Below are 15106 nucleotides of genomic sequence, written 5' to 3'. Positions count from 1 at the left end.
AGGCAGTTAGGACAAGTGAACTATAAATATTACTGAGAATAGCTTACACTTACACATTGCATTGAAAAATTGCATTGTTTAATAGGTGTGATGATATTGTAAGAAAAAATTGGAAATGTTAAGAAGGAGTGATATTCCTAAGGGTAATTATTCAACCTGAAGTATCTTAAGCTTGATTTTTCTTATTCAGTGATGTGAAGGTTGTTATTAACACATTAAATTGGTGATTTTCCCACTATACATATTTAGCCAATATAGTTAATTTGACTCTTTTCTTTATAAATTTTAAAACCAATTAAGAATATTAAGAATTTAGGGAGTTACTCTTAAAACCTTTCTAGTGGGGGAAACACATTTTTAGGGTTTAGGAGCAATTAGAAAACTATCCTTTTCTATATAATTTAGAATTTTCTATATAATTAGAATTTCTAATTCTGTTACAATTCAATATGATTTTAAATATATTACAAGTTTGATTTTGAAACCTTATCGTTATATGAGCAGTAGTGTTCACCTCACAGACTTATGTTTTCAGTTTTTATTTTCTCAATGCAATGTTTTTTTATAATATTTTGAACTTTTTTGCTCCCCATTGCTTCTTATAGCTCATACTTCCACTAAATCATTTCTATAAGGCAAACTGATTTTGTATATTGATCTATTTTAAAATATGAATGAGCTACACACTGAGGTTTTGAAACACATAAGTAAAAGGAATCATCTTGGGGGGATGGATGTGTGAGGAAGTGAAGCAGGAATTATGCTGGTAAACTTGACTGAATTCTGGACTTTGATGTTATTTTTAAATACAACACTACATGCAAAGGAGGAGGTGGAAGCACACTTCTTAACTAATATGAAAAGGCAAGAATTACTTGATATCAAAACTAGACAAAGACATCACAAGGAAAGAAAAGTACCAGTATTCCTATAAAATATAGACACAAAAACCCTTATGAAAATATTAGCAAACTGAATCCAATCTATATATATAAAAGTCTAATATGCAAAGTGTCCCCTCGGGAGTTCGACCAGGAGTTCAATCACTTGCTGTGATGTGTGCTGACCACCAGGGGGTGGCACAGAATGAAGGAAGGCCCCAGCCAGCAGCTGGAAGGTCCTGATCAGCCCTGATCGCTGGCCAGGCCTAGGGACCCTACCCTTGCACGAATTTTGTGCACTGGGCCTCTAGTAACATATAAAAAAGGATAATATATCACCTAACTGGTGTGGCTCAGTGGTTCAGCATTGACCTATGAACCACAAGGTCTCAGTTTGATTCCTGTCAGGGCACATGCCTGGAGTGTGGGCTCGATCCCCAGTAGGGGCAATGCAGGAGGCAGCCGATCAATGATTCTCTCTCATCATTGATGTTTCTCTCTCTCTCTCTCCCTTTTCCTTTCTTTCTGAAGTCAACAAAAACATACATATACATATATATATATATATATATATATATATATATATACATACATATATATATATATATATATATATATATATATATATATATACACACATGTATATTACTGATTTTTTACAGAATGGAAGGGAGAGGTATAGCTAGAAACATTGATGAGAGAGAAACATTGATCAGCTGCCTCCTGCACGCCCCCTACTGGGGATGTGCCCGCAACCAAGGTACATGCCCTTGATGGGAATCGAACCTGGGACCCTTTAGGCTGACATTCTATCCACTGAGCCAAACCGGTTAGGGCTCTCTATATATTTTTTAAAGAATAATATATCATGATCAAGTGGGGATTATCTCAGGTATGCAATGTAGTTAAACTTTTGTAAGTCAATCAATGTAAATTTTCATATTAACATAATGATTGAGTGAAAAGAAACGACTAAGTTATCCAATATGCAGTAACCTAAAAAAATTAATAATGCAACCGTAATATGAAACAGCAATTCTACTTCCAAGTATACATCCATAGACATTAAAAAACACTCATTCAAAAAACTAATACATGCACTCCTGTGATCATTGCAGCATTATTTACAATTATTAGTATGCAGAAACCAGTTGCATTTTTATATGCCAATAATAAACTATCAGAAAGATAAAATAGGAAAACAACCCAAACCAAGATAAGGAAGTAACATCAATAGACAAATAGATGGATAAAGAAGTGTACATATATACAGTGGTATGTTACTCAGATATAAGAAAGAATGAAACCTTGCCATTTGTAACAACATGGATGGACCTAGAGAATATAATGCTAAGTGAAATAAGTCAGACAGAAAAAGAAATACCATATGATTTGACTTATATGTGGAAACTTGAAAAAAATGAAAAAATAGATTGATGGTTACCAGATGGAGTAAGGTTTGGGGGCTGGGGGGAGGGCATTAAGAACTACAAATTGCCAGTTATAAAAACAGTGATGGGGCTGTAAAATACAGCCTAGGAAAATAGTCGATAATAATGTAATAACCATGTGTGGTGTCAGATGGCTACTGGACTTATCAGGGTGATCACTTTGTAAGTTATATACATATCTCATCACTATGTTATACATCTGAAACTAATATTATGTGTCAGCTATAATTGAAAAAAATCCTACTGATTAATTACTACTTACAAAAGGTAGCTGGGCTCCAGATTAAAATGACCTAAAGGTAAACTGAAGCAAAAGGATGATACACTCTGTGATCATTGATTAAGAATTTAAAAAATAAATTAGTTATAAAAGACATTGGGACAATAGGAAAAATCTGAACAAGGGCTATATCCCATCAACATTAAATATCTTGCATGTAATACATGGTATTCATGTAGGGAAAAGCCTTCTTAGGAGATACATGTTGAAGGATTTCTTTTGGGGTAAATTCACCATGAAGCCAGCAACTTCCACTGGGCTGAGAAAAAAGTGTATGTGTACAAACACACATAGCACACGCCCCTGAGAGGAATCAGCCAAATGGAAATAACTGGCGATCTGGGTGAATAGAGCTATCTTCTGTACCATGTTTTCAAGTTTCATAAGGTTTGATTTTCAACATAACACGTGGAAGACAGCTTTCTCTCTGGGGCCCATGGGCTTCGTGGCCCCTTTGGGTTTATTCTGTGTGTGTTCTGAGTCGCTGTGAAGCTTCTTTAACAGAGAAAACGTGTTTCTGGCTATCGCTTTGGCGTCTCTCCCCTGACGCTCAGCTCTTCCCATGGAGGCTCTGGGTGATGTTTTTTCGGATGAATATGCTAGGAAATAAAGTAACTTCAAGGAAAGAAATGATGTTTGTTCATCTCCATGGAGCTCAAATTTATAGGAAGAAACATTTAAAGTAACACAGACGTGTCCTCGCTGCTTTATAACTGGTGCTCAGTAAGTAAGTGCTTAAACATGAGTGTTTTATAAGCCTCTGACTATCATTAGAATAGCTGATCGCAGCAACACTGGCATTCCGGGCCCTGCCGCAGGCCCGTCCGAGGAGAGGGCCTTGATCTGCACTTGAACCACGTGTGCCACGCTCTTCTCGACACCACAGGTGTGTCCCTAGCGAGCCCTTAAGGCAAGCATGTCAAACTCATGGCCCGCGGGCCGCATGCCTTGTTTACCCGCCTGCAGGGAGTTTAAAATGCTTGCTTTAAGGGCTCCTTCCTTCTCAGGTCTCAGTGTTCAGTCTGAGAAAAGTTCCCTCCCCTTCCAGTCTGGTCCATCTCTGCTGATGGGGATTCTTTGTCATCTACCAGGATCTTTATACTTTTTAAAAATATTTTATTGGTTTCAGAGAGGAAGGGAGAGGGAGAGAGAGATGGAAACATCAATGGTGAGAGAGAATCATGGATCAGCTGCCTCCTGCACGCCCCTTAGTGGCAACCCGGGCATGTGCCCTGACCGGGAATCCAACCGTGACCTCCTGGTTCACCGGTCGATGCCCAACCACTGAGCAACGCGACCAGGCTGTACTGACTCCTTTCCACAGCCTCCCCTCCCACCTGGCCGGCTTCCCTTGGGCCTCCCGCCTTTCTCCGGGTCACTCCTGTGGTGCTGCTCAATGCATTCCCAGGAGGCACCCGCCTTTCCTCACCTCTAACTCTTGCTGTTCGTCCAGCAGGTGGGACGATGCTTTTGGCAGAACATATTTGTTTCCACGTCTCTCTGAAAACCGAGCACTCTAGAATATTCTGAGGAGGTCGCCCCGCTTTATCCTTCGGGGTCTATGCGTGCAGCTGCTGAGGGCCGGGCTGCAGCCAGCGTCCACCCTTGGGCTCTGGGTGACTGTGGACCAGCTATGGCTCCTCCCTGCACCCAGGCTTCCCACGTGCAAAGGGAAGCCCATGTCCGACCTGCTTCCGGTGGCTGTGAGGAGCGGAACCTCGTACATCCTGCCGGGCGCCAGACAGTGCCCTGGGGGCTCTTCCTACGTCCACTCCTCGTCATCCCCGTCCACGGAGCAGCCGCGCGGGATGGGACCAAGTCTATGGTCAAGATGTGAACGTGACCCTCACCAAACCATGTCTTCTTTCTGCTTCTCTCTGTCACCGACGCAGGTTTCGCTGGGGCTTCTGCACGCGCACGCGACGCACATCCTGTGGCCCCCGGGGCGCTGGCAGCGGCTGCAGTCCGTGCTCCCCCCCGAGCGCCTGCCAGTGCAGAGCGAAGACCAGTGATGGATGGGTCTCCCGCCGCCTGCGCAGGAAGGGGGACCGCCAACACGTGACGCCCTGCGGGAGACCCCCTCTCACGCTAAGATGACTAAAGAGAGTTTAAAAACATTAAACGGTATGAAGTGGCACCTGATTTGTGGTCAATTGTAATACCCGATTGTCTTATGCCAGAATCATGCCGAGCTTTGGGAATGTGAAGGTGTATTCTCATATGTCCGCTGGGGGTTATGTGAGACTTTGCCAGGCACGCTTATCCTGTTGATTGCTGGGTTTTGATTTGGTGTTTGCTGCTGAAAGAATGTGAAAATGAACCGAAGTGAAAGTAATTGCTTGAGTGATGCCACTTACTGCTTAGCTGGAACAGAAGAAACCTATTAGACACATTCTGATAGGAATTACACTGTGATTGACAGCCAGGTGGGACATACTGTAAGCTGTGATGTAAAAATAAAGCACTCATTTGCTCAGGTACGGCTTTGCTTGTCATTTCATCTGTACGTCCATGAAGGAGGACTATCTTCTCTCTTGGGGAGGACCCATCCTGTCAATACTTCCATACAATCAACCTTTCTCATCGGCCCTTTGGACTTGAAAACTTCTGAGTGATCTCATGACCGTTCATAGGGATGAGTAATCCCATTTATCAGTATTTGGTCACTATTTCGTGAAATGTTCTAAGTGAAATGGAAGAGAAAAACAATTCCTCCAGATCAACCAAGTCGGGTTTTTTCTTTTACCCAGTGATGTTCCAGGGTTCATGTCTGTCATGCTGACCACCAGTTGCTAAGTGTTATGTTAGCACAACGGAGTCTGCGATTGTATAGATAAGGAAGCAAGTGGCCAGCATGCAAGTCTGCATTTATGAAGCTTTTATTCCTTTTCCTCCCACGGATTGGAGGCTCGCGCTGAGGGGAACTAAGTTCTGAACCCATCTCCTCTGTGTGCCTAGTCTTGTTTTCTTGCTTCATCAGCAATATAATCCCAAACAAGGACCGGCCATCTTGCCAATATGGATGCAGACTCATTCGCTTGCAGGAACAGAGGCTCAACAGCAAAAACACATGCATGTTAAGGGCCTATCTTGCTAATAACAATTCATTATCATCACAGTGGCTTGTTCACCAAACATCAGTGAGTACTAATGTTAATAGGTTGTTCAAAATTAATGTTTTAAAAGATAATACAGTAAACCCTCCATTTTTTGGACCATGATTTCATGCACTTTGGATTTAATGGACAAAATTTCAAGTCCATATGTCATATGTTAATTCTAAAGTGATTTTAACCAAGATTTACTTATAATTAAATCAACATTATTTTTTCGTTAATTAGTTCACTGTTAGTTTTAATAAGCTTTAGCAAATAGGCCATAGGTTGGGGAAAACATGGTAGTAATTTCACTGACATAAATATTACACATCTACAACTACCGTCTACATATTTAAGTCTAAGAGTCACTACTTGTAAACAGTGTCTGGGGAATGATTAGCATGTGATCACATGTATCGCTCTAGGTCAGTGGTCCTCAACCTTCTGGCCCTTTAAATACAGTTCCTCATGTTGTGACCCCCAACCATAAAATTATTTTCGTTGCTACTTCATAACTGTAATGTTGCTACTGTTATGAATCGTAATGTAAATATCTGATATGCAGGATGGTCTTAGGCGACCCCTGTGAAAGGGTCGTTTGACCCCCAAAGGGGTCGCGACCCACAGGTTGAGAACCACTGCTCTAGGTGCTTGGTCCTCTTGCTGCAGGCAGGACTCTGCAGCAGTTTTAGCTCGCACTGGCTGATGTTCCCACGTGTGCTAAGCCACACCCCTGCCACGTGCATTTACTCACGGTGACTGGTGAATGCACGTGTTTACTAGACTTTTTCAGTATAGATTTAAAATTACAGCAATATATATAGAAAACCTTTCTGTAGAATTAAACTTTTCGTACATACTTAATTTGAATTACACAAATTTGTCTATGTAAGTAAACTAATTTTTTAACATATTCATCTACAGAGTAGAGCAAAGAATCCTAAAATTTGTATGAATCCACAAAAGACCCCCAATTAGCCAAAAGCAATCTTCTGAAAGAAGAACAAAGCTGGAGATATTGTACTTCCTGATTTTAAACGACATCATACATCTATAGTATTTAAAACAGTGTGCTAGTGACCTTTGGCACAGAACAGAGAGCCCAGAAATAAACCCACACTTATGTGGTCAGTTCGTTTACAACAATGGAGACAAGAACATACAATGGGGAAAGGACTGACTCTTCAATAAATACTGCTGGGAAAATGGGGCAGCCACAAGCAAAAAAAAATGGAACTGGACCTCTGACACCCCACTCACAAGTGAACTCAGAATGGATTAGAGACTTTAAGGTAAGACCAGAAACCATAAAACCCCTAGAAGAAAACTTGTGAGGTAAGCTTCTTGATATTTTCTTGGTCATGATCTTTTAGATTCGATTCCAAAAGCAAAGGCAACAAAAGCAAGCATAAAAAAGTGGGACAACATTGAATTAAAAAGGTTCTGCACTGCAGAGGAACCATCAATGAAATGAAAGGGCAATGCCCTGATGGGGAAAATGTTTTCAAATCGTATATCTGATAAGGGTTTAATATCCAAAATGTATCAATGATTCATACAACTCAATAGCAGAAATAAGTAAGTAATCCATTCAATTATAAAAACAGGCAGAGAATCTGAATAGATTCCCCCCCCAAAAAAACCCCAATAATACCATGACCAACAGATACTTGAAAAAGTTGCTCAACATCACTAATCATCAGAGTCACACAAATCAAGACCACGAGAGATCACTTCACACCTGTCAGCACGGCTGTTATAAAAAAGACAAGGAATAACAAACGTTGTTGAGGATGTGGAAGAAAGGGAACCTTTGTACACTGTTGGTGGGAATGTGAATTGGTTTAGCCTCTATGGAACCAGCACAAGGGCTCTCCACAAAATTAAAAATAGAACTACCATATGACCCAGGAATTCCACCTCTGGGTATTTATCTGCAGAAAATGAAAACACTAACTCAAAAAGACATGCACCCATGTCTGTTGCAGCATTAGTTACCATAGCCAAGACATGGGTATAAACCATGTCCATTAAAAGATGGATGGGTAAAGAAACTGTGATATATAGATATGAATATTACTCAGCCACACAAGGCAATATTGCCATTTTCAACAACATGGATGGACCTTAAGGGAATTATGCAATGTGAAATAAGTCAGAAAGAGAAAGACAAATGCTGTATGATCTCTCTAATATATGGCATCTAACAAAAATGAGCTGGAAGATACAGAGAACAGATTGGTGGCTGTGAGGCAGAGGCAGGGATGGGGGTGTGAAGGGAGGAAATAGTTAGGGGGATGATATGTACAGTGTAGTGACTGTAGTTAATACTGTGCTGCATTCTTGAAAATTGCTTCCAAGAGCAGATCTTAAAAGGTCTCATCACAAGAAAAACTGTAACTGTTTATGGCGATGAACATTAATTAGACTGATTACGGTGGTCATTCCACAATATATACAATTATGTTGCACACCTGAAACTACTAAAATATGTCAATAATACATTAATTTTAAAAAACAAATTGCAGATAACATGTCTCCAGTTTGGGTCCTGATTCCTTGACACCCTGTGAATTCTCTCTTTTCTGCTAAATCCAAGCATAATTGAGTCAAGCTACAAACTTCTTACCAAGAGTTGCCCTCCTCCACTCCCAGTTTCCCCCTTAAATACATGATCATAAACCTGACTTAAAAATTCAGATCTTCAGAGTCAGAGATATCTGGAGAATCAGTCTTAACACCAACTCTGAAAACAAAATTTTCACAAACATCTTTATCTTGTCATAGTCACTCTCCCCTTTATTAGTATGGGAGCAACTTCAACAAAACTATTCTTCTCTTTTCCCGAGAAATATCTCTAAGTTATATTTTCCAGGTTCCTCTGCTGTTAGTAATGGCCATGTTTGAGTTCTTGCCAACTCGGTTATGACTGAAAGTGATGAATGTGCCTGGCACAGAAAACTTCTCCTGGGCACCTCCAGGTTTTTTTAGGCCTGGTGGGATGTTCACGATGGTAAAGCCCTAAGGGTAGCGCACCACGGAAAATGTATGGTCCCTGAGTGACCGCCTGAAAAACAGCCAGCACAGCGTGAACATCCTCTCAGGACTAGCAAGCGAGCAGGAAACAAAGGTCTATGGAGTCATGTTACTGACATGTTGAAGTCTGTTAGCACAACCAAGTCCACCCTAGTCACTTAAGTTAATTAACGTAGAGGTTTCCGAAGGGAAGCATCCCAGTATAGCTTATAGGAAGTCTCTGGGTCAGCTTGCTTTGGCCCAAGGCTATCACGTCTGACTTTGAGAGGGTAAGGTCTCTGTTTGCCGAACTTGAAAACAAACCTTATAAGCTGATTTCAGTCTCAACAGCAACTGCTTACTCAAATGTTGAACTTCAAAGATGTATGACACCATGGTGAACATCTTTATACACAATCAGAAAGACTATAGAATGGGGACTTTCACTTGGAAGGGTATCAAAGTCACCTGGGAAAATATAGGAGTAAAAGTAGGTGTACAGTTATTTGCATGGAAAAATGCATGCAGGGTATGATAATTACAATAGTGTTATTGACTGTGTTTCAGGTACTCACAACTGTACATGAAACTCAGGAGGAACCGAGTTCATGTTTAATAGTTTACATAATAACAGATTCATTGGGGTTTTCACATTAATTTGATCTCATTGATATTTATGTTGGAACGGTAGTAACTTTGCCATTGCCCTACATGCCTTTAGACATGAGATCAGCAAGTCTTCAGTCCTATTGAGAGCCTTACAAGAGGGTGATATCCAATCCCCAGCAGCAAAAAGCAAAATCTACCCACGAGAGAGCTGGAAGGACACACACAGAACCGAAGGACCCCGACAACAAAGTTCACCCCAAACAGAGCATCCGAGGGCTGACAGTGGGGGGTGCCAGTGACATTCGCCAACACAGGCCTCTTATTTTAGTTTCTAGTCTTCTCACCAAATGGAAAGCCTCTATTTTTGGTGAAACATTACTTCCCCAAGGTCAAAGAGGAGAAGGGGTGCCCTAAACATACACATTCCCCCTCAGATCTTCCCAACACCACTCCTTCTTTCTGTGAGAACAAAATTCAGCTCCAATCTTCTCAGATTATTGCAGCTAGTTTCTGCATTTTTTCTTTTTTAAATCTTCACCCGAGGGTATTTTTCCATGGATTTTTAGAGAGAGTGGAAGGGAGAGGGAGAGACAAAGAGAAACATCAATGTGAGAGAGAGACATTGATTGGTTGCCTCCTGCACGCACCCTGATCAGGGCCAGGGAACCTGCAACTGAGGTATGTGCCCTTGACTGTAATCGAACCCAGGACCCTTCAGTCCGCAGGCCGATGCTCAATCCACTGATTCAAACTGGCCAGGGCAGTTTCTGCATTCTTCATAGAGTTTTATTCTCTGGAGAGATGTCATAGACCAGAATGCTGTCTAGATTCAAAACCACAGCACACCTTTACTCTCCTGCTGTATTTATCTAACTCACCTGCTCACCCTCCTAGAAGACTTATTTCTACTTTTTCTTCCCACAAGCACGCTATATCTTCTCCTAATGCTCACCCTCAAATAATGATGCTGCTTCCAATTCAACGAGAATATATAAGGAATAAGAAGACTTCACCTGCCTGCCACTCTCATATATATAACAACCTATCTGCACTGGTGTCCATATACTCTGCTTCCTGCCTGTCCTTATGCTTGAACCCATTAAAATGCGCCTTTTCATTTCAGAAAGTGGAATTCATGACTGAGCATGACGGGGGGCTCCCTTCTCCACGTCGAGCAAGGAGAGAGAGAGACGTGAACCGGTTCTTTTAAGTAGGAGGTGCTTTTGGATTTGAGAAAAAATGAAAATTTTTTCCCAAATCCCACAGACACAGAAATAGAATAAAAGCTTGGGCTGGGTGTGGCGTCTGCCCTCTGAAGGAGGGACAGACACAGAGAGAGCCAGCACCGCAAGCAGATTTAATAAATACTCGAATAACAGGAAGTTCCATCACATCTGGGTGGGCCTTGAGTTCCTGGCGACATCATGAGATCCACCCCCGTAACACTGGGCAGGAAGGTCAAACTGAGTGGCATCCAGGTCTGTTGACCAGGTCCGCCCCCAGGCATGGCTCCGTCTTCGCTCTGAGTTTCAGCCCACATATTTAAACCGAGTGTTTGCTAGCGACCCTCAACAACTGAGAAGGTAAATGTAAACCTATATCCAGACTGAAGTACAAATGAATTGAAAAAAGTGTATATGTAGGAATTCTCTAATGTCCACTGTGTACTAGATCCAAGCCTTCTCATCTAGTCAAGGAAGTGTCTTTAGCAATGAACCCTCTTCTCCTATATCATTAATTCCCTGTTCCTGCATAGGCAATACTGGGAGCAGGCATACATCCCAGTCCTGTGTTAATACTGGGACCAGGCATACATCCCAATCCTGTGTTAATACTGGAACCAGGCATACGTCCCAGTTCTGTGTTAATACTGGGACCAGGCATATGTCCCAGTCCTGGATTAATACTGAGAAGCAGCAAAAGTAACCTCGCTACAATCACTGCTCTGGAAGTTAAGGCTGAACCAACCAGACAGCTGACTCAACATGAACTCCGAGACTCTCTCCTTGACTCGTCCACCAATGCAAGCCCCTCCCAGTGGGTTCCCCACCTTCAGCAAGGAGCTGCTGAAACGCATTGTTCCTTTTATCTCTCTACCTAGAAGTTCTAGGTCATGACGCCAGTAACCAGCTGTGGGTTAGGCTCATGTATTCATACACTTAACACACATTTGTTGAGTGCCTACTATTTTCCAGTCCCTGCTGTTAAGGACTCACCGTCTAATGAGGAAGGTTAATGCATAAATAAATAACGACAGAAACATGCTTTGCCCTCCATAACAGAGAAACACCTAGAATGCTATGTGAGCACAAAGGAGGAAGCAGCCGCCCTGTTGCAGATATTCCCAAAGCCGAGGGTAACACTGGAGCAGCTCGATTCCAAGCTTTCTTTATTTGCAGCCAGAGAGGAATAGGAAAGTGGCTTAACTACACTTACCTAGCTGTGTGCCCTGAGGTTGAAACATTTAAGTGTTAATGAGCAGTTCAGTAAAGATCAAACCTGTGGTTAAAGAGTGATCATTGTGTGGCACAACATACAAGCGGCATCAAACAGTAGATGGAAAAACTGTTTGGGGGCAAGAACTTGTCTGCCCACACCGACACCAGACCCCCTAGGATCAATGTCAATACCATCGTCTCCTCTGAGGGCCCACAGTGCTTTGCTCCTTTCTCATGAGTTTGTTTGTTTGTTTCTTTGTTTTTTGGTTGTTGTTTTTTTTGTTGTTGTTTGTTTGGTTGGTTGGTTTGGTTTTTTTGTGTTTTTTTTTTTTTTTTGAGAGAGAGAGAGAGGAAGGGAGAGGGATAGAGAGATAAAAGCATCGATGAAGAGAAACATTGATTGGCTGCCTCCTGCAAGCCCCATACTGGGGATTGAGCCAGCAACCCGGGCATGTGCCCTGACTGGGAATGGAATCCAATACCTCTTGGTTCATGGGATGGCACTCAGTCACTGAGCCACGCCTGCTGGGAATGACTTACTTTGAAGCCTGAAATAACCGCCCCTCACTAAGCTCTTTGAAGTCTCATGTCTCGTTTTTGTATCTTTTAAAACACTCACCCAGAGCCTTGCACATAGAAGTGCTCAATAAATATTCAAAGAATGAATCACCAACACACAAGATCAGACTGGGATCCATAAATAATGTTATTCACCAGGTTTATGGTCCTTCTTTTTAGAGTTGAGAGAGTGACTGAAGAAGTTAACGGCCAAGTTGAAAGGAGGCAATCGGGAGAGGATGTGAGGAACCCAGGGTAACAGGGAGCTGAGGTAGCGATGCTGAAGATGCTGGAAATGTTGACGGTCGCTAGGAGAAAGATCCCATTTCATTTCCCTGATTTCCCTCGAAGTGACTCCAAGACCACGGAGATTTCTGCTGGAAGCCTCACTCACAGGTTATGGTGTATGTGTGTGTGCACAAGTACTGCAAGGAGCTTCAGGGAGGTGGGCTTTGTCACCAATCTCCAGGCACCATGACATACAGAATGTTAAAAGCCTCAAACTAGCCAAAATCCAGGGGAGAACAGACAGACTGAAGAGCTGAGGCAGGTAGTTAATCTTCTGGAAGGTACTGCAAGGGAAGACAGGTTTGTTCGCCCAGCTGGCTGTCGCAAGTCTACTTTTGTATGATTTGTTATCTTACCCGGTGGGAAATCTAGGTCTTGACATTGAATCACAAGGCAGGGGATGCCTGGATCCCTAAATAAATTTAGTCCAGGGAAGAGAGAGTGCAAAGGCTTTTTGTCAACCTTTACACCGGAACTGAAATCTGGGCCACATTTGGCCCCAGGTGTAAATGTTTCTAAGCACATTTATTATGGCTTGAGGAAAAGAGAAACCGATGAATTGGCAATGAGCCATATTATTACAAAGCAATCTTTTTTAAAATCATCATTCAATAATGATTCTAGATGGACATCTCAGCCAGAAAACTGCACTTACTGCAGCAAATTATATTCTAAATATTACCTTAAAGATAACATCTCAATGGTCAAAATCATTAAGTGCTACCTTCGTGAATAGCGTAGATTCTACAGGGTCCTCAAATGGGTGCAAGCCTCGCATTCATTGTCTAATGTGTCTTTTCTTGGCTTGACATAAGCAAATGTCGTATTTTAGTAGAACTAATATTATGTCAGCTTGAAGGACAAGCGTCAGTATTTTTGTCATCTTCGCTTTCCTTCTGCAGAAAAAAACGTGCACAAGAAAAGAAGTCTCTGTCATACAGCGGACACTGAGGTTGTCTTCCCTACGTCTGTTTCAACTCGGCCCACTATCTGTGACTGTGCCGCACGGGGGGTGACCCCCGCTCATAGGTAACTCTGGTTAATCTAAGGAGTCAGGATACTCTCATGGGTCTCAACAGAGCCTCTAAGAATGCAAATTGGAGTTTTCCTGTACACAAGCTTTGGCTGAGAAACGGAAAGGAGACTAACCCCAGAACATTGAGACCCAAGAAGAGATTTCTTGGGTTCTTCTAGAAAGGACGTTTTCTCACTCGTATGGGAGTTTATTGGATCAACTCTTTCTCTTCCGCTCAGCACCACAGTGTGTGGTTATAAAGCCTTAGAATAATAGCTAATGCATAACCAAAGGACCACAGAGAAATGGAGGTGAAGCCATTGAATTTTTGCTGATTCTGAACCTTGTCTTTTTGACTTGTTCCCATGAGTAAATAATTCTGATACTTGAAGCCTCCAACTTTCTGATACATGCTAAATAGATGACTATTTAAAATAACTTAAGTATGTGTTAGAGTTGCTTAATAGTTCTCTACCCAAGACATAATAACCAAAACCAATGGATGAATCTTGATCACAAAGGAAAGGAGAAGAGAAGAGAGGAGAGGAAAGAAAGGAAGAGTGAGGAAGGGAATGAGGAAGGGAGAGATGGAGGAAAGCGCTATGTCGTATGTCGAGTGTATGTTTAACTTTTTAAAAAAGTGCTCTTCCAGAGTGGCTGTGCGTTCTCACCAGCAGTATATGAGACATACATAGTTTGTCTGCATCCTTGTCAGCATTTAACACTATCAGTGTTTTTTATTTTAGCCATTCTGATAGGTGTGTAGAAATAGTGATTTTAATTTTCATTCCTCTAAAAGCAAGCAATGTTGAACATCTTTTCATGTGTTTATTTGCCATCCATATAGCTTCTTTGGTGATGTGTCTGTTCAATTATTTGTTCTAAGTGGATTGTTTGTTTTCTTATTATTGAGTTTATAGAGCTTGCTATGCACTGTGTGCCAACAATTTGCCTGATGTGTGTTTTGAAAATATTTTCTCCTAGTTTCTGTGGACATTTTCATTCTCTTTGCTTTTCCTCTTCTTAATAGGATCTTTGTAGAGCAATAGCTGTGTTTTTTTTTTTTTAAAAAAAAAACCTTTATAAAGTCTAATTTATTTTTAAAATTTTATAGATCATGCATTTAGTGTCATGACTGAGAAATCTTTGACCAATCCTAGGTCATGAAAAATTAATTAGCATTTCCATTTCGTCTAGCCTACTTTCCCTTTTTGCCATTCTCCTCCTCCATGCCTTACCCTTATATCAGTCTATAGAGGAAGCTTATCAACCTGGGGCCAAGAACTTGTCATCATAAGGGTCCAATTCAGGGAGGTCTCCATTAGCTCCTCAATATGCTCTGTTTTTTTCATTTCGTGACTTATCCAGACCCACTTCTGGGTCAGGGTTTCCTCCCCTCGTTGGAAGACCAGGTGCGCGATAGTCCTATCTGGGCACCATGGGTGAGCCTGAAGTCCAGTGCCTCCTACGCAT

General features: G+C 41.8%; 1 protein-coding gene across 2 annotated transcripts in view; it reads left to right on the top strand.

Moving 5' to 3' along the window:
• IMMP2L (inner mitochondrial membrane peptidase subunit 2) overlaps positions 1 to 5092 on the top strand; it is a 477803-nt gene extending 472711 nt beyond the window's left edge. For both annotated transcript variants that reach the window (XM_059655893.1, XM_059655892.1), the window contains one exon: positions 4505 to 5092. In XM_059655893.1, the coding sequence (XP_059511876.1) occupies positions 4505 to 4624 (120 nt within the window). In that variant the 3' untranslated portion in view covers positions 4625 to 5092. The remainder of the gene's footprint in view (positions 1 to 4504) is intronic.
• Positions 5093 to 15106: the final 10014 nt, after the last annotated feature.

The sequence above is a fragment of the Myotis daubentonii genome, chromosome 10 (genome assembly GCF_963259705.1).
Source record: "Myotis daubentonii chromosome 10, mMyoDau2.1, whole genome shotgun sequence".
NCBI lineage: Eukaryota > Metazoa > Chordata > Mammalia > Chiroptera > Vespertilionidae > Myotis > Myotis daubentonii.
This window is presented reverse-complemented; position numbering and strand designations above follow the sequence as displayed.